This window comes from Panthera pardus, unplaced genomic scaffold, assembly GCF_024362965.1.
Source record: "Panthera pardus isolate Hobbes unplaced genomic scaffold, ASM2436296v1 HiC_scaffold_2, whole genome shotgun sequence".
Classification (NCBI taxonomy): Eukaryota; Metazoa; Chordata; class Mammalia; order Carnivora; family Felidae; genus Panthera; species Panthera pardus.
Window position 1 is genome coordinate 86058333 of NW_026526765.1, and position 18606 is coordinate 86076938.

Sequence of the window (18606 nt, forward strand, 5' to 3'; positions counted from 1 at the left end):
GAGAGAATAAAATGAACTGCTCAGCAAAACTAAGGGGGATGACAAGGAATTTTAACCTTTAAGAAATATTAATAAATGGGAAAATCTCAGTGTAGGGATTGAGTATAGAATTTTTAAGAACTATGTCTGCTACTGAATTTTCAGTTGACTGTAGGTTTTTCCAGTATTCTTTCAATAAGTTTTTCTCATCTCCCAACTTTCAGAGAAGGCTGACAAACAAGATTTCCTTTAAGAGGCAGCTGAGAAAATCAAGCAAAAGGAACTAGATTACAACATCTGCTACAAGACTAAATGTTTGTGTCCCCACCCCCCCCCCCCAACCCAAAGTCATGTTCAAACTGTAGGAGCAGGGCCATTGGGGTGATTAGATCATGAGGCCAAAGCTCTCAAATGGGATAAGTGCCCTTATCAGAGAGATCCCAGAGAGCTCCTTGCCCCTTCTACCTTATGAAAGCATAACAAGAAGACCCCTAGGAAGCAGGCCGTCACCAGACACCAAATCTGCTAGCACCCTGATCTTGGACTTCAGCCTTCAGAACCGTGAGAAATACATTTCTGTTGTTTTTAAGCCACCAGTCTACATAATTCTGTTACAACAGATGCAAAAGAATAAGACAACATCCAAGTTACAGACCACCAACGGAAGTAACGAATGAATCAGGTGGAATGATCAGCAGAAGAACAGGACAAGAGACAGCCAAGATCACATAGGCCTCCTCAATCTGGAGAAATCTCAGGCAGCACAAATGGACAGTCTACAGAATATGGGATATGGATGGAGTTAGAGCGAATTGTATTTATTTTCAAATGGCAAGATGATACCAGGTAATATCATGAAAAATAATTTAAAAATTTAGTAACTACTGTGGTGCCTGGGTGGCTCAGTCAGTTAAGTGTCCGACTTCAGCTCAGGTCATGATCTCATGGTCTGTGAGTCTGAGCCCCGCGTCAGTCTCTGTGCTGACAGCTCAGAGCCTGGAGCCTGCTTCAGATTCTGTGTCTCCCTCTCTCTCGGCCCCTCCCCTCCTCACGCTCTATCTCTGTCTCTGAAAAATGAATAAACACTAAAAAAATTTCTTTAATTTAATAACTATTATCTAGCAACCACAAGATTGATCAGTATGTAACCATACCATATTAAATGAAATAATTCCAAATGCATTGTCATTTGATAATATTGTCACAGTAACAGTCCTTGGCCATCCAAGCTTCACATTTGCTGAAGGTTTCTAAAATAAAAGCCCCAAGGTAAGTTAATAAATTAAAAATAAGAGGAAAAAAAGAATGATTTTAATAGAGTTTCTGTCTTTAAGTAATTGTTCAGACTATGAATAAAAATACAAGCACACTTTTAATGCAGATTAAGAAAATGTTTTCAAATTAAGTCAACATGGTAAAGAAGTCCCAAATAAAAACTTTTCAAAAACTTTTAAAAACGATTAATCACTAAATCATTACAATGATAAGCAAACACTGGCTAGTAATGCTATATTATAATTACTCCAATCTCATTACTAATATAACAGAGAATTAAGTAAGCAGTATAAAATTCTATTCAAACGTGTTTTCTTCTCACTATAGAAGGTGCTGACACTTAAGAATTATTTACTTTATAAATTATAAAGCCAAATTAAAGATAAAATATTAAAACATTTTTTCTGATTAATAAGGGAAGAGTTTTCTACAACATTTCTATTGATATTCTACGGCAGCATAATATGCAAAAAAGTGATATACAAAGGCAAAACAGGATTATTTCAAGTATCATTTTCATAAAAATTTTACTCATACCAATATAATCATTCTAAAAAGAATTCTCAATGCCCCTCAGAAAAATTAACTACAGCAGTGTTAGCAGTCATTACCTCAACCTAATAGATCAAGCCATAAAGGACAATTAAACCTTAGGCTATTCAAACATTTTTCCCAGAGCTACTCCAAAATGATTCTAAGGCACAGGGACCTCCCACTTCCAAGCCTGCTTTTTGTATCCCTCTCCTTTGAACTCAGAAGTCTCGGTCATTCTTTGTGCATCTGGTAGCAGGGGAGGGATAAAAGAGAAAAGAGCCAAAGGGAAGACAGGTTTTTCTTGAGCATCTGTCATGGCAATTCCTAAATAAGCTGAATGGATCCAGAAACTAACTGTAGAATCTTCTAAACAAGATTGTCTGAGGAAAAATAACCAGACCATGGAATTGCCAAAGAGACTGTCAGTTCTGACTTCTTTGAAAACCACCTCCAGTCTCTAGATTGGCTTATCTCTAGAGAAACAGATTTTTAAGCATTGTGAGGTTTCTGTGAGTTCAAGGTGGGCAGCAGGGGCAAGAAGGACTTACCTGGAATGTCAAGTGAAAAGTAAAAGTTTCGTCGGGCTCTGGCAAGTCATCGTCACATACTGCTATGTACACTGTTCTATTTGTTTCTCCAACAGGTATAAAAGCTGCAGCATATGTGTCAAAAAAGTCACCAGTGTCATCTCCATATAGCTATCAAATGCAAAAAAGAGACAGTTCTTAGGACAACCAAAACTGATGCTAATTGGAGCCATCAACAGAAAACACAGTAGTCATCAACTGACACTGATGTTTATATAATGGATGTACAAAAACAAAACAAATATTTAAAAACCAATAAAAATCACCTTCAAAACACATTATTAAAAATTATTCTAAACAGAAACATTTGTTTATGCTCTAGAAGGTAAAGGAATCACGACACAGGAAAGTAATAATTGCATAGCAAGTATGGATGTGAATTTTTTTCTCTGCCTCTTGAATGATCTCAAGGGGATTACACCAAACCTGACAAAAAAAAAAAAAAAAAATTGTAGCTAAAACTCCCTCAAAGAAGAAGTGGAAATAGCCTGTCAAAATACACCAGGAAAATAAAAATTACTTATGCTATCAGTTTCAAAGAAGTACTTTTTCCAGAACTTTCAAATGAAGTTTTATTTATATTTTCCCATAGTTCCAATAAAGACTCAATTCTTTCAGCATTCCAAATTATTACTCATCACAAACTTTTCCTTAAGTTTTTAAGGCTTCATTCTATAACATCAGCATTGCTAACAGATTTTCAAGGGAGCAGTAATGATGAAATTATAAAGAAACAACTTCTTGTGCAAATCTAAATGAGGTTTCTTTTGCCAAAGAACTCAGAATGAATAACCTATCTACTAGAAAAAAAAACATGATTTAGTGCAAATAAAAAATGATGAACATGTTTGGGAAATTACAGTCAATTTCTAGTTTTCATTTGTAAAAATAAAGGTTAAATACTTGAGATATCCGAGTAAGTTAAGGGTACTGAAAAACTTGTACTTATACCTTAATATAAAAAGTTGCAGTCTTTTACAAAGCATTAACTATCAAGAGCCACTGAAACAAATAAAGAGAAAAACACAGTAACCCAACCCCAAAAATCGTTTAACTATCCAAAATATGCAAAAATCAATACATATGTAAACATTTTCATCAGAGCAGCATTTACAGCAACAAAAATTGGAAGCAACCTCAGTGAAAGCCAGGTGAAAAATAATTGGGAAATGATGATGCCACCATGGGGAAAAGCTGTGAAAAATGACAGAATCACACAACATTCTTATGATACAATAAAAATTATGCATAAAAGGTTATCAACTATAATGTATACTCGTTAAAATGAAATAAGTAAATATATACACACATATTATAAATTAAAAACTAAAAGCAATGCACAAAGTTATAAAACTGGGTTTGTTTCATATTTTTTTTATATCTTTCTTTTCCTTTTTTATCTCTTTTTTACAATGTTTCACAATGTGATAATTTAACCCACTACTTCAAAACTTATTTTGGAAAAAAAAAATTCAAGTACTTTGGGCCTCAGATACAGCAATATCCTTAGTGGTCATATGACATTACTTTCTGGTTACACGTAGACACAGATATATGCACACTGAATCCATCCAATAACTAAACTGTGTGCAAGATAACCTGACAGTTTAACAAATCCTACATAACCTGTACCTAAGTTAATGAACTTAATTTCTCCCAAGCTTTCTGACAAAATTCACTTTTAATTTGCCATTACTTTAAAAAATTTTATGTATTTTTCCCTAAGCCACCTGAAATATATATCTGAGCAGAGATAACTGGAATCCAAATTACCCGAAGTAAATGTTATTTTACCTAGGAACACTTACTGATATCTTTGTTTTTTATTTGTTTTAAAATAAACATATGAACATTTAAAAATAATCAGTCTATATCTTTACTATTATTGGCACGTGCATATGCTAATTGGAGCACCCTATAAACCTACAGGAAATATGAATGGAATAGTGTACCTACAAATCATTTATCATAATGAAACAACTCAGAATCTCAAGTTAAAAAAAATTTAGGAAATATGAATGGAATAGTATACCCAAAAATCATTTATCATAATGAAACTACTCAGAATCTCAAACGGTTAAGAAAAATTCTTGTCGCTGAAACTAAGAAATGTCATATCATCTACTTCAGTAAGAACAGAGCTACATCATTTCTTACCGATACAATTGCGGTGACATTTGCTGGCTCTCCTATCCTTTCGATGACAAGACGAATAACTGTTGTACTTGTTTCATTAACTACAAATGTTGTCTGTCCGGCAAACCTTATTTCTGTTTCTCCAAACACATAAGGGATGAATAAAGCTGAGAGGAGATTTACTAATAAAGATGCAGAGGGCATCCCTATTAGGAAAAAAAGAAAAAAGCTTTGTTCACAAAACATACCTAATATATTTTCATTAGACCATGTTGCTACAGATATAAACAGAGTGAAGAGCTAGACGGTAAGGAACTAAGACATAAATACATCAAATATTAAACCATCCAATTTAAATATGGGATCAGAGAAATAAGTTTAAAATCACAATCTCTTCTATGATTATTTTTTACAATTCATAACTACTTTTTGTTCTTTAACCTATATAACAAGATAATAGTTATCAGTAGTCTTAAACTTATTTATCAAATTAGGGTTTTTAAATTTTTTGACCCTCTAATTTATCCTAAGAAAAACATAAATCAGTACTTTGGAAATGAAATTAAAGCCCATCTTCTCCCCAAAATGAAACTGTAAAATACAAGCCAACACTAAAAAATTATCAAGTCGATCAATGATCTTAATAGGGCCTCTTCATCTATTTATTTATCACAAAACTATGAGAGAACTCTTAAAACTGGGATATAAAAGCAGCTGAAGCTGAAACTTTATTAATAAATTGATTTCTTGGTTGTGTCTACCTTTTCCTGACATTTGTCTTACTTGAAAATGCTTTTTAAAATTTTTTAGTTATTGCAAGGAAATGCTAATGCTTTCAACATAAATTTCCAGGACCTAAATTTCTCCCATTCTACTACCTAAAATACTAACATCATTTCTTAGAAAATGTCTATGTTGCTTTAAAAGTAAATCTGGCAAAGTGTGTATTTCCTTCTTTTCCATAACTGTACTGTTTTCTTCTTACTAGAATGTGTGTGTTTATGACGCATCAATAGTGTTCCTACTTGCAGCCTTGTGTGATTCAAGTGCTTTCAAAAGCACAACAGTGCAGTGGCCTCTTGAAAGCAATGTTGTTTTGTAATGTAGATGTACCTCTAAAAATGTGAACAATTGATCTCACGGATCATTAAGATTCCAATGGATTATGTGACCAGTCACACGAACATAACAAGTTCATGTGTTTTAAAGGAGAGTTGCATTATGCACTCAGTGAGCCAAAATGCTTCCTATTACTCTTTACCTTGGTCAAGAAGTAATAAAATTTTCATGTATGTGGTACTGCCACATGGCTACACGTGGCTTTGTATTTAAAAACCACCAAATACATGAGATCTTGATATATTTTACTTTAAATTCAATTTTCTCAATCAAGTATATTCAAACAATGCAATCTGAGATTGCTTAATGACGTCTCATATAGTTAAAACTGCAAAATCCACAGGCAGGGATGCAGAGGTCAGATGGAGTCCAGGAATGAGACATGGGCCAACAGGACCAGAGATTCTGGAAGACTAAAGCATTTTCTACACCTGTGCCTTCTCTCTGAGAATGTTTCACCTGCCATGGGGATAAAGGGACTTGCAAGAAGAAATAAAACTTCTCTCTTCCCTGACTTCTAAGGCACTAATGTTAGCCCAAAGAAAGGAAATGAAAAGAATGAGAGAAAGGGAAGGAAAAAGGCAAAGCCTGAGTGAGGTAGGAGATTAGGAGCAATTCTGGGCCACCAAAGACAACTAAGATTTTCTGTGGAATTCTAAAGCCAGAATGATTTCACACCTCACTTATGACAAATAGTGGGAAAGAAATGAACTAGGAATGAGAAAGAGAATACAGAATGGAGGGGTGATGAGGCAGCGATGCGTAAGAAAAAGATCAACTGTGGTCTACTGTGATTTCGAAAGAAAAAAAAACTCCTTGAACGTGAGCTGTGATAGAATTTTGAGCTGACAGAAGTAAGAGGACACCTGAAGTTCTGAGTGAGAAAGAGTGTAAGTGAATTACAGCACGACAAGGGGGAATCATGAACAGCTGGAGATGTAACTTCTCAAAATTTGTCCTCCACAAGAAACAAGTCAAATGTTTGTTAAAATGCTAACTCACGGACTCAAAAATTCTGATCCGGTGAATTTGATTGAGGCCCAGGAATCTACAACTAACAGGCAGCCCTTTCACTCTAAAGTAACTGATCCTTAACATACATTTTGACATACACTGAACTAGAGTGTGAGGAGCATGTTTTGAAATGGATGTACAACAGACCACATTTGGAGCTGTGAGTTAATTACTGAATTTTTCAATGCAATATGCTTGAACTTACTACAGAATTCCCCACATATATTTCTGTGTGTGTTACTATATTATATTCTAGGATTCCATCTATCTTGAAGAAAAACTGCAATTACCTATAGAAAGAAACCAGAAAAGCTAATGCTTATGTAGTGTTGCTGTAGATACTTTATACACGATAACACGTTTAATCTTCACAACCTGTCTGTGAAGAAGGTACTAGTAGCATTAATCCCATTGACAGCTAAGGAAACTAAAGCACACACCATCTAGTTAACACACGCACTGTTATTTAGTTAAGAGGACAAGGGGATTTGAACCCAGCAGTCTACTTGCAGACTCTCTACCCAAAAACCATACTATATTGCCTCTTATATTCTATTCTTGCAAATCACATGTCACCATCTTGAAAAATTTAGTAGACTGCTTATGCTATATATTTTTAAACATTCAAATATTTTAAACTCATGCACCAAAACTACCAAAAAGCTGCATAAGTATCCTAAAAGTGGGCACATTATTATTCTAATAAACACTATATTTACTTAACAGAAACTGCAGTTCTCTTGACTACTTTAAATATTTAACAGCATCTTTTAACGTCAGGACCAATGAGTTCAAATGGTGCATTCTTGCAGTTTCCCAGGCAATTAGAGCTCCGAGATCTTGTGGTTAAGTCAGTAAATTCATTTTAAATTGGTGCACATCAGTGAGTTTTGAGATTATGTGAAATGAACAAACAAGCATGATTGGAAATGCCTCAAATTCTGTGACATCATTGATAATTGAATCTCCCCTGCTTTCATCTTTTCAACCTGTAAGAAAAGTTGCTGAGGCAAAGTTGGCATTCAATAGAAATTTAAAGATGAAGAAAAAGCTTTAGAAGTGAAGTTCCCATTAGAAGACAGGCATAATTACACAAATGCTGAAGTTTCTTTTTAGGGTAACTAGGTATATTCTCCTCTATCATGCTAAAAATCCAGTCTTTGGAACTCCCTATATTAAACTCAGAAGATTAGCATTAGTGACTGACAAAACACATAAGTCTTACATCTATTTCAGGTCTTTCTTATTGGATTTAAGAAAAGTCTTATATGACCCATCAGACTACCTATTCTAAACTTCTTTATAAAATGAATTTCAAACAACATGTGTTTAAAGATGTGCTGAACTCATATTCTGTCATAACTGTAAAAAAAGAACTTTACATTATGAAGGCATTCCTCTCCTCTGCATTGGCATGATATTCCAATATTCAGATCCTCTCTTTTCTAACTACCGTCCATGTTCTCCTCTTACCTCGCTCAGTGTGATTCAAAGGAAATCAAAGCTGTTCCTGCCAAAGATCTCTTATCTCTGAATAGATTTCTTATCGTGTTAAAACAATATGAGATTTATGTTACTTTCTTGCTTGTTTCCTGATTTTACTATGAAATTTTGATAGTCTTGATCACACACAGGCACAAAGTCTTTAGTTTTTAGTAATCACTTTCAGCCTATCCAACAAGTCATCTAATTCCACAAAAAAATATTTTGAAATTAAAGTCAGGATTATATTAGAATAGTTGCTACAATGCAAATTGTTTGCTTTCAGAAGAGCAGATTAAAATTTGGTATAACATTTGTATACTGAGCACCTACTATACATTGTGCAAACAAACACCCTGAACTAATCACTGAGGATATGAAGATCCACAAGATATGGTCCTTGGCTCCACAATAATCACAGCAATGGGCCAAAGTCAACAAAACAATTCTGAGAATCCTGCTTAAGCATAAGGATGCAGATTCCCCTTACTGCTGGATTTGGGATCATTTTGATTGGGGCCAGTTTCCTCTGAAGCCTGGAAAGGAAACCAACACAGCCAAAGACAGAGCCAAGAGGTAGAGAAGAGCCAAGTCTTGACAATCAAGCTTAGCTTCCTGAATCCAGCTTTACCCTGGCCTTTTCCAAAACTGGGCAATAAATTACATTTTTTGTGACAGCCAGCTTAGGCTGGATTTTTCTGTCGCTTTGCAACATCAATATTTATCCATTAATCTCCAATCTGTGACACTATGAATCGACATCAGGATATACCAAGTGGAAGATCCCTTCTCCTCTGCTCCGACATTCAACAGTCTTAGTCTTTCTAATCTTCTGTGAAAGGATACAACACTAGCTATCTTTCCTGTTCCCATGTAATTATTACCACCATCTACGATAGCTTTCCTTCCACTTTAATTTTTTAATGTTTATTTTTGAGAGCGAGAGACAGAGTGTGAGAAGGGGAGGAACACAGAGAGAGGGAGACACAGAATCCGAAGCAGGCTGCAGGTTCTGAGCCTGATGCGGGGCTCGAACTCAAACCAGAGGATCATGACCTGAGTCGGACACTTAACCGACTGAGCCACCCAGGCGCCCGCCCCTTCCACTTTAAAACTGACAATGACTAGTAAGGAAATTTAGGACAGGCAGACAAACCAAAGAGGTCTTGACAATAATAGCAGGACAGAATGCAACACTCTGTTCTAAAAAGTTAATGCATTCTGACTGTCACAAGGAACCCCAATATTATGCTTCTTTAAATTTGCCTGGCATTAATTTTTTTCTCTGCTTTTTTCCTGAATGTCTAACTGTCCTTTCTCTTTGGAAAACCTACTGGTATTCACTAACTTTATTCTCCATTTGGGTCACTTAGCACACAATGTATTAAATGTCATATATTATTATATTATATTATAATTATATAATAATATGTTATATAATATTATATATTATTATGTCATTTATAAAATTAAATGTCATATATACTCCAATGTATATGTATATACTCCAATGACATACTGTGGACAGTATGTCATACTAACCACAGAATTCCAAATCCTGTTTACCTAGGATATGACCTTCCTCCTATCTCGCCTCTTATTAATGGGTACCTTAGGAAAGGTAGCATATAGAGTATATTTTGAGGAAATGGGAATAGCCTTCTATTTTAAGTTTCAATAACTCTGTAGAAATAGAATAGGATAAAGAATAAAAGAAAGTACACAAATAAGAATCAGGACTCAACAGATGACAATATAAAGAAAAACATATTAAAAATAGATTTTGCTGATTTTGCAGTTATCAACTTTCTAAGAAAACCTTCAGTCAATTTAAAAGTTAACTCTGCTGGGGGCGCCTGGGTGGCTCAGTCAGTTAAGCACCGACTTCAGCACCGACTTCAGCGCCAACTTGCAGTTCATGGGTCTGAGCCCTGCGTCGGGCTCTGTGCTGAAAGCTCAGAGCCTAGAGCCTGCTTCAGATTCTGTGTCTCCTTCGCTTTCTGCCCTTCCCCTGCTTATGCTCTGACTCTCTCTGTCTCTCCCTCTCTCTCTCTTAAAAATGAATAAACATTAAAAATTAAAAAAAATAATAAAAGTTAATTTTGTCTTTTTAAGTTTCAGAATAAACAAGGGTACAACCTCTACGAGTGATTGGACAAAGTAAGATGACAAACATTATCAGTGTGGAATTGAAAGGATGCATTGACCTTTTGTTTCAGCTGCTGCCTTGTCTGGGCTGTAGCAAGCATCTTCCCACGGTGTGACCACCAGGTAACTGATACTGAAAATATGATCCTAATGGCGAAAGGTTTTCTAGAATAGAATTACTTCAATTCTATTACATTTACTAATGAGCATTCTAAAGCTATAGAGTTTCTCCTATGGAACAAGAGAAGTTTCATCACTCATATCATAAATTATTCAGCCTCTAAGAATTCTTAATCTGTGTTATTTATATTTGGGTGAGTACTACAAAAAAATGTTTTCCTTCCTCCATACCAAAACAAAATTTAAATTTGCAACTTTCAATAAAAAGTAAGCTGATGTTACACATACAGGAAATGTCAGATATTTTTAAGTGAAAAGGGGAGTAGTCTCTTAAAGTTATTTATATAAAGTTTATTAGCTTTACTTATTCAAGATTTTTATTTTATTCATCTTTAAATAACATATATATCCTGGCACAATATTAAGAAGGGACAAAAAAGGTAAATAATGAGAAGTAAGTCTCCCTCACACCAGCCCCCACCAGCCATATGCTTCTGCTATCCAGTCAATTACAACGATCAACTTTGTCTCTTCACAAGAAAGAATCTATGCATATAGTAAGATGTATGTCTGCAGGAGAAAATTCCTGTGCCAGATTGTTTTCTTCTGCATACAGACTACAGGAATCAGCACATTTTCTCAAGATGGTGGTTAAAAGAGAGATAGATACTAGGGTTTGATGTAGACATTCATAATGCACACATATAATTGCCTCAACTACATGCCATCACAATTGCAGATCTAATCAATTAAATGATTGTGTCCACTGACTTTCATGATACCCATTGATTCACCCTCTAGGGTGAAGAGACATAAATCTGGCAACTTGTACTTTCCTAGACAAAACATTGTCAAGTCTTTATTCATCAGGACTTCTTCACCTCTACGTGTGAAACACAAAAATCATCCAGGGATCCCTTTGATTTTTTTCCCCTTTGATATGTTTGCTGATTCCACGTTTTTTTCTTTCTTGGTTTACTTGGTTTATTCTCTTGTTTTGATGGAGAGCACCCTCCAGTAACTTCCTAAGAAAGGCTGTGTAGAAATAAACGTTTTAAATCTTGTATGTTAGAAATTTTTGTGTATTAATCTTCCACTTAACAATACTTCTATTGGGTACAGAATTTCTGGTGAAAACAATTTTCATTATTTTCAAAGCCTTGTTCCATTATTTTCAAACTTCCAATATTGCTCTTAAGAAATCAAAAATCATTTTGATTATGAAGTATTGTACATGTTTATTTGCATTGTCTTGCCTCTGGAAGCTTTTTCTCCTTGTCCACAGTGTTATGAAAATTTCAAAGGATTTTTCTTGGAATGGGTTTATTTTTGTTCATTTGTCTGAGTACTCAGTCAGTCCCCCTTCAGTCTGACACTCATCCTTCAAATCTAGACATTTTTCTTATATTACAATGATTTCTCCTCCTTCCATTTTCACTGTTCTTTTATCCTAAAAACTCCTATTTTTTTCTTGATATTCTGGGATTAACCCTTTCATTTTCTTATCCTTTATTCTAATTTCCAAATCTTTGATTTTTTTCCCTGAGAATTTAATTCATCATTAAATTTCAATTCTACTAAAAATTTTTTTATTTATACTATTGTGCTTTCAATTTCCAAGAATTTAATGGTATCCTGTTCTTTTTCCATTAATCAAATACCTGCTTTTATCTCTCAGAAAGTATTAATTTTTTAAAACTTTTCTGTTCTCTTAATGGTCTCTGATACCTCTAAGTTGCTTTATTACTTAATCCCTGAAATCTATCTTCTACATAAAAAATTTCTTCATACCTCTGGTAATTCTTGGTTATCTGTATATGCTTAAAAGTAAGAGACTAAAATAATGATTGAATGCTCTGAATATATGGGTCTGTTTATCTGCCCCATGATTAACAATCAGAGAACAAAATGAAAATTCAAAGTTTTGAGCATATGTGGAAGAGTGTAGCTTGTTAACTTGGGTGAATTTGAGTAAACTTTTTATTAGAAATTTTCAATTTTGGTACCTTCAGAAAAGACTAAGGGCTGGTCAGGTTCCTCAAAGGAAAATCTTCCATTCTACTATTCAGAAGATACAGATATAACTACGAAGATTTCAGGAACCAAGGGCAGGAAAAGGACTAGAGTCTCAGCAATCAGTAATCATATGGTCATCTAATTTCCTGTATCTTTAGGGATCTTCATCCTTCATACATGCCTCAGATCCCCAATCAAGAAACCATGTTTAATAGTTTCTGGAGGGTAAACAGTAAAGCTGCAAAGAGGTGGAGGTGGGGAGGAGGGGTTAGGAACAGTATAGAATGGATGATAATTCTAGGAATCTGACTACTCCTGGAACAGCTTTCACCCTATCTAGTTGTTTACCCAGCCCCACCCCCATAGTTTTAGAGGTACCTGTTGCTACCACTTCCTATGCTTTTCGAGAATTCTGTGCAAACTGGCTATTTCTTGGCCTGCTAGCTTATAGAGTTAAGCTGCTGTGGGTCTGCTAAGCCAATTACTACTCATCCATCTGCCTTCTGGCTCAAAAACCACATTGGTATTGTCTCCTCTCCTCTTCTATCTTTGTGGGTTTATATAATTTTTTAAAGCCCTCTACTGTGAAGCTTTAGGTGGTTTGGGAAGACCCAATATTAAAGTGTATATCTAAAGTTTTTATTTTCTTAAATATTCAGTTATCACTTTAAATCCTGTCGTGGCTCTAAAAAAACATTGTGGCATCTCCCATTAACTGCTTCCAATGGTTTATTTTCATCGCCTTCATATTTTCAACAAATTTTTTTTTTTTTTTTTTTTTTTTTTTGCTTTCACTCTTCCACCTACTTTTGTATCAGTCACACATTAGGAGCCAAAATGCTTGGGATCTAGTCCCACACTGGGTGATGCGTTCATTTCTTTTTTTTTTTTTTTTTTTTTGTATGTTTAAAGTTTTCCATGATAAAAAAAGCTTTTACAAGAAAAATCTTTAAAAACCCTTAAGTATACTCAAAATAAAGTGCAAACTCCTTACCATGGACTGCAAGACTATCAAGTGCCACTCTCCCCCTCACTCACAGCCACACTGGGGTTCCAGATCCTTGGATGAGTCAAGCCCTTTCTCACTTCTGGCCACAGCTGGTTACTCCCACGCCTAAAACTCTCTTCCCTCCCACCTTTCACATGATCCTTTCTCATCCTTTATGTTTTTGCTTAAATGTCATCTTCTCAGAATCATCTTTCTATTTTCTGTATGTAAAGAAATTTGTCCTCTGATATCCTTCTCTCAGCTTTTTGCTTATTTCATTGCACTTAATCACAATTTGCATTTATTCCACCTCTACCCTTAGAAGAAACGCACTCAGGACAATGACCTCACCCATTTTGGATACCTTTCGCATTTTCAGCACCAAACATGGATACAGACATAAGGGTCAACGATATTGATCATTTTTAAGAAACAGTATCCAAGACTTGGATACAAGGCAAAAAAAGGATGTGGCATGTAATTTCAGTACCACACAGACACACACCGATGCAAGATTTAAAGAAAAGTACTTTGTTCAACTCAACAATTCTTTACTATTGATAAAAGGTTTCAGACTTTGTGAATTTACATGCAAATCTGGAAATTTTCATGCAGTAAACATGCAAATAATTTTTGTCCAGTGAAAGAGATAATCCAGAGGCCATAGTTTTATTGCCCAGGAGGACAGTAACCAGTTTTATAACTAACCTAAAAATCTTATCCCAACATTCCTTTATTAATTTTCTTATAGTTAGCTCCTCAAAAGCTCTTTGAACCAGCATTAACACTTTCTTCGTTTCCTCACTAATGAGTTGAATAAAATCATTGACATGTGCTCATCTTATACTTTTATGAGAGTAATATTTACCAGCTTGTGCAAAGTGTAATTCAACACAATCTCTCTCTTTTTTCTTTTTTCATTCTTTTTCTTTTTTTCTTTTCCAAAAGAATAACCATTATAGAACAAATCACCCTGGCATATGCATAGGACTCTGGTTCCACAACAACCATTTCAGTAAACAATTGTACAACTTGAACCAGAATTTCCTGGAAAAGTAACATATTACTAAACTTACTAAATGAGGTAAGTAAATGCTTGATAGAAGACATAAAATCTTTTAGATAATGTATGTGGACTTCTGATTTCTGATTCCCAAAATATTTAAGCTTAACATTTTCCATGAGACCATACAGTCCCATTTGCATGAGTCATCAACTAGATCACAAAAGCCATTCAAAAGCTGCTCATATTTGAATTACAAATGCTCACCAAAAAAAACAGGAAGAACAGTAGGCAGAAGCTTCAACTCTAGGATATGTGGGGCTCTAGAAGGTTATAGGTTTCAAATGGGTTGTCTCTATCCCACTTTGCCAAAGCACAAAGTGAAAAATTCACTACACAAAATACTTTGAGGCAAATTCAGAAGCAATAAAGTCAGTCAGGATGTGTTCACACAGATTCCACGTCTGAGTGTGTTAAAGGTAACCCTGTCAAGAAGACACGCTTGCCTTTTTGCTCCTTTGAAATATAAGGATCATGTGTCCAAATGAAGATTTCATGAACTACCATTAGATGGCACCCCTCCATCTTCAAAAACATGCTCTCTAATGATGAAAAAAAGTCCTAAGAATTTAAAGATAGATTTTTGCCACTTAAAACTCTTTGTAAAAATGAAATTTGCAATTCCTCATAAAAATCAAAAGCAAAAGTCACAAAACAATTTTACTGAAATTAAGACTTCACCGAAAACAGCTATAATTCATTTGAACTGAGATTCAGTATTACCTTAAAAAAAAAATTCTCTCAGCCACTTTCTGTGAGTTTCTTTCTATTCTGTACCTATTTCTTGAATATCATTTGCATTCATTGGAGAATCCAGATGCTGTCATTTCTAAAAAAAAACATTGTATGTACTCATGGCAGGTAAGGAAAAGAACAAAGTACAGAGTTTCATGTTTCATGCTGAAACCCAGAGGTTTCACGCAGAGAGGTCTAGAGACATGTTTTTAGGCCAAACTGTGTTTACAAAATAATACTAAAAGAGTTTTTTCCAAGATTTAAAATTTAAGGATGTCACATTTTTAAAAAATGGGTTTCTAGATTATTTTGAAAAAACTGAGTTCACATTTCTACATGACATCAGCTGGCTGGAGCTGAGCAGCCAACTGCTAATTAGAAAGAGAATTTGAACTCCAGTACCATGCCAATGTCTCCTCTAAGTGGGACCAAATAGAAAAGTAAAATATTTCTTATATTCATGTCATTCAAAGGCAGAAAAATACATGTATACATGTCCAGACATACATATGCACACATACACACCTTGCAGGCTGCCCCCTAGAGAGTCCCAGGAATTTGATTTTAGAGGACAAAGGGAAAGCATTCCCAGCAGTACCTACTTGGGGATCCTACAATATTTGCTCTGAATCCTCTAGTTAAACACTGCCAGTGCCCCTGGGGATGCTGAGCCCCCAGTCACCTCTAGTCTCTGTCTTCTTCCATCTTTGCCATCAATGGACAAGTTAATCTACCTCTCTGGGCCCTAAGTTCCCTCAACTGTTAAAGGGGGGGAAAAGAACAGCTAAAGCACTGGGGTATTTGTGAAGCACAGAAAAATTCATTCCAGTATACCATGAAGTACCAGATTCCAGGCTCTGGACCTTCAATGTCCACATGGCCAAGAGACCAAAGGCAACAGGATTGGGCTTCTTAGACTGTCCTGTGTGAGGCTCTCCTCCCACCCATCCACTATCACAATAACAACATTAGAATGAAAGAAGGATGTCTGAGGTAAGATGGACACATCCAGAACCTAGAAAAGTTTGAAAAGCACAATGAAAACCCACAATGGCACTTCAAGGTCTGAGGGGAAATGAATTACAATAATGTATTTGAAGAACAAAATGGTGGGATTCCTGATGTTCCTGGAATACTTGCAAAACTCAAACCAGGGGCACCTGCGTGGCTCAGTTGGTTAGGCATCCAGGAATCCAACTCTTGGTTTTAGCTCAGGTCATGACCTCACGGTCATGACACTGAGCCCTTCATCAGGCTCCATACTGGGTGTGGAACCTGCTTAAGATTCTTTCTCTTCCTCTCCCTTTGCCCCTTCCTCATTCACTCCCACTCTCTCTCAAAAACAAAACAAAAAACAAAAAAACAAAAAAACAAACCTCAAACCAGAGTATCAGCTACCTCTACACACTATACCTGGCATGGAAAGCACAGGTAGAAGAAAGAGCTGGGAACTTAGGAAACGCCTACCTACCTGGTTCCACCTATCACCCCAGAGAGGGAGAACAATACTTTTCAGAGTTAGAAAAACAAGTCTGTATTCTATCTGTAATGACTTGAGGTTCCTCCTGAATAACAAAAGGGTATAAAACACAAAAGACAGACTACTGGGCCTAAAGGTGTTGAGGTCAAAACTACCGTCACAACGGTGCTGTAGCAGAGGATCACCACACTTAAACACCACAAACGTTTATTTTTTCAATTGAAATACACTTGATATATTGTACTCATTTCAGGTATACAACACAGCGATTCAACAATTACATACATTACAAAATGCTATGATAAGCATAGTCACTATCTGTCACCACCACAAGTTACCACAATATTATTGACTATATTCCTCATGCTGTACTTTTACATCTCACGACTTAAATTTTATAACTGAAGTTTGTACCTCTTTATCCCCCTCACCTATTTTGCCTATCACACCATCCTTCTCCCCTCTGACAACCACTAGTTTGTTCTCTATGAGTCTGTTTTCAAATCCGTATCTAAGTAAATCATATGGCATTTGTCTTTCTCTGACTTATCTAACTTAGCATAATACCCTCTAGGTCACACTGTCCTGAATACCAAGACTTCATTCTTTTTCATGGCTAAGTATTTATATTGCATATATATACCACATCTTCTTTATCCATTGGTCTAATGATGGATCCTTGGGTTGCTTCCATACCTTGGCTACTGTAAATGATGCTGCAGTAAACATATGGTGTTTATTTTTCTATTTCTCTATTTTTCTAGTGTTTTTGTTTTCCTTGGGTAAATACCCATTAGTTGAATTACTAGAGTATATGGTACTTTGTTTTTAGTTTTTTGAGGACCCTCCATACTGTTTTCAACAATGGCTGCACCTACATTCCCACAAACAGTGCATAAGGGTTCCCTTTTCTCCAAATCCTCACCAACACTTGTTATTTCCTGTCTTTTTGATGCTAGCCATTCGGCATTTTTTCATACATCTGTTGGCTGGCCATGTGTGTGTCCTCCTTGGAAAAATGTCTAGTCACGTATTCTGCCCATTTTTTCATCAGATAAGTTGTTTCTTTGAAGTGCTGAGTTGTAGGAGTTCTTTGTATAATTTTGTATATTAATCCCTTATCAGTTATTATCATTTGCAAATATCTTCTCCCATTCAATAGGTTGCCTTTTTGTTTTATTGATGGCTTCCTTCACCATGCAAAACCTTTTCAGCTTGATGTAGTCAGTCTCAATTGTTTATTTTTGCTTTTGTTGCCCTTACCTGAAGAGACAGATCCAGAAAAACACTGTTAAGACTGATGTTCAGGAGATTACTCCCTATGTTTTCTTTTAGGAGTTTTATGGTTCTAGGTCTTACATTTAGGTCTTTACATCCATTTTGAATTTATTTTTCTGTATACTGCAAGCAAGTGGTCTATTTTCATTCTTTTGCATGTAGCTATCCAATTTTCCCAAAACCACTTATTGAAGATACTGTCTTCTCCCCATTGTATATTCTTGTCTTCTTTGTCACAGATTGACTATAGAAGCATGGATTTATTTCTGGGCTCTCTCTTCTACTCTATTGATCTACATGTCTATTTCTGTGTTAGTACCATAGTATTTTGATTACTACAGCTTTACAGCATATCTTGAAATCTAGTATTTTAGGCTTTGTTTCTCCAGCTTTGTTCTTTCTCAAGATTGCTTTGGCTATTCAGAGTCTTTTGTAGTTTAATACAAATTTTAGGATTTTTTTTTCTCTAATTCTGTGAAAAATACTATTGGCATTTTGATAGGGATTACATTGAACATGTAGATAGCTTTGGGTAGTATGGACATTATTAATTCTTCTAATCCATTAGCATGGTATATCTTTCTATTTATTTGTGCCATCTTTGACTTATTTTATCAATGTTTTTAATTTTCAGAGTATAGGTCATTAACCT

General features: G+C 35.4%; 1 protein-coding gene across 9 annotated transcripts in view; it reads right to left on the reverse strand.

Moving 5' to 3' along the window:
* The window catches only part of ADGRV1 (adhesion G protein-coupled receptor V1), a 590892-nt gene that overhangs the window by 518146 nt on the left and 54140 nt on the right, over positions 1-18606 (reverse strand). For all 9 annotated transcript variants that reach the window (XM_053907199.1, XM_053907200.1, XM_053907201.1 and 6 more), the window contains 3 exons: positions 4533-4717; positions 2337-2486; positions 1134-1229 (listed from right to left, as the gene is read on the reverse strand). In XM_053907199.1, coding sequence (XP_053763174.1) covers positions 1134-1229; positions 2337-2486; positions 4533-4715 — 429 coding nt within the window. In that variant the 5' untranslated portion in view covers positions 4716-4717. The remainder of the gene's footprint in view (positions 1-1133; positions 1230-2336; positions 2487-4532; positions 4718-18606) is intronic.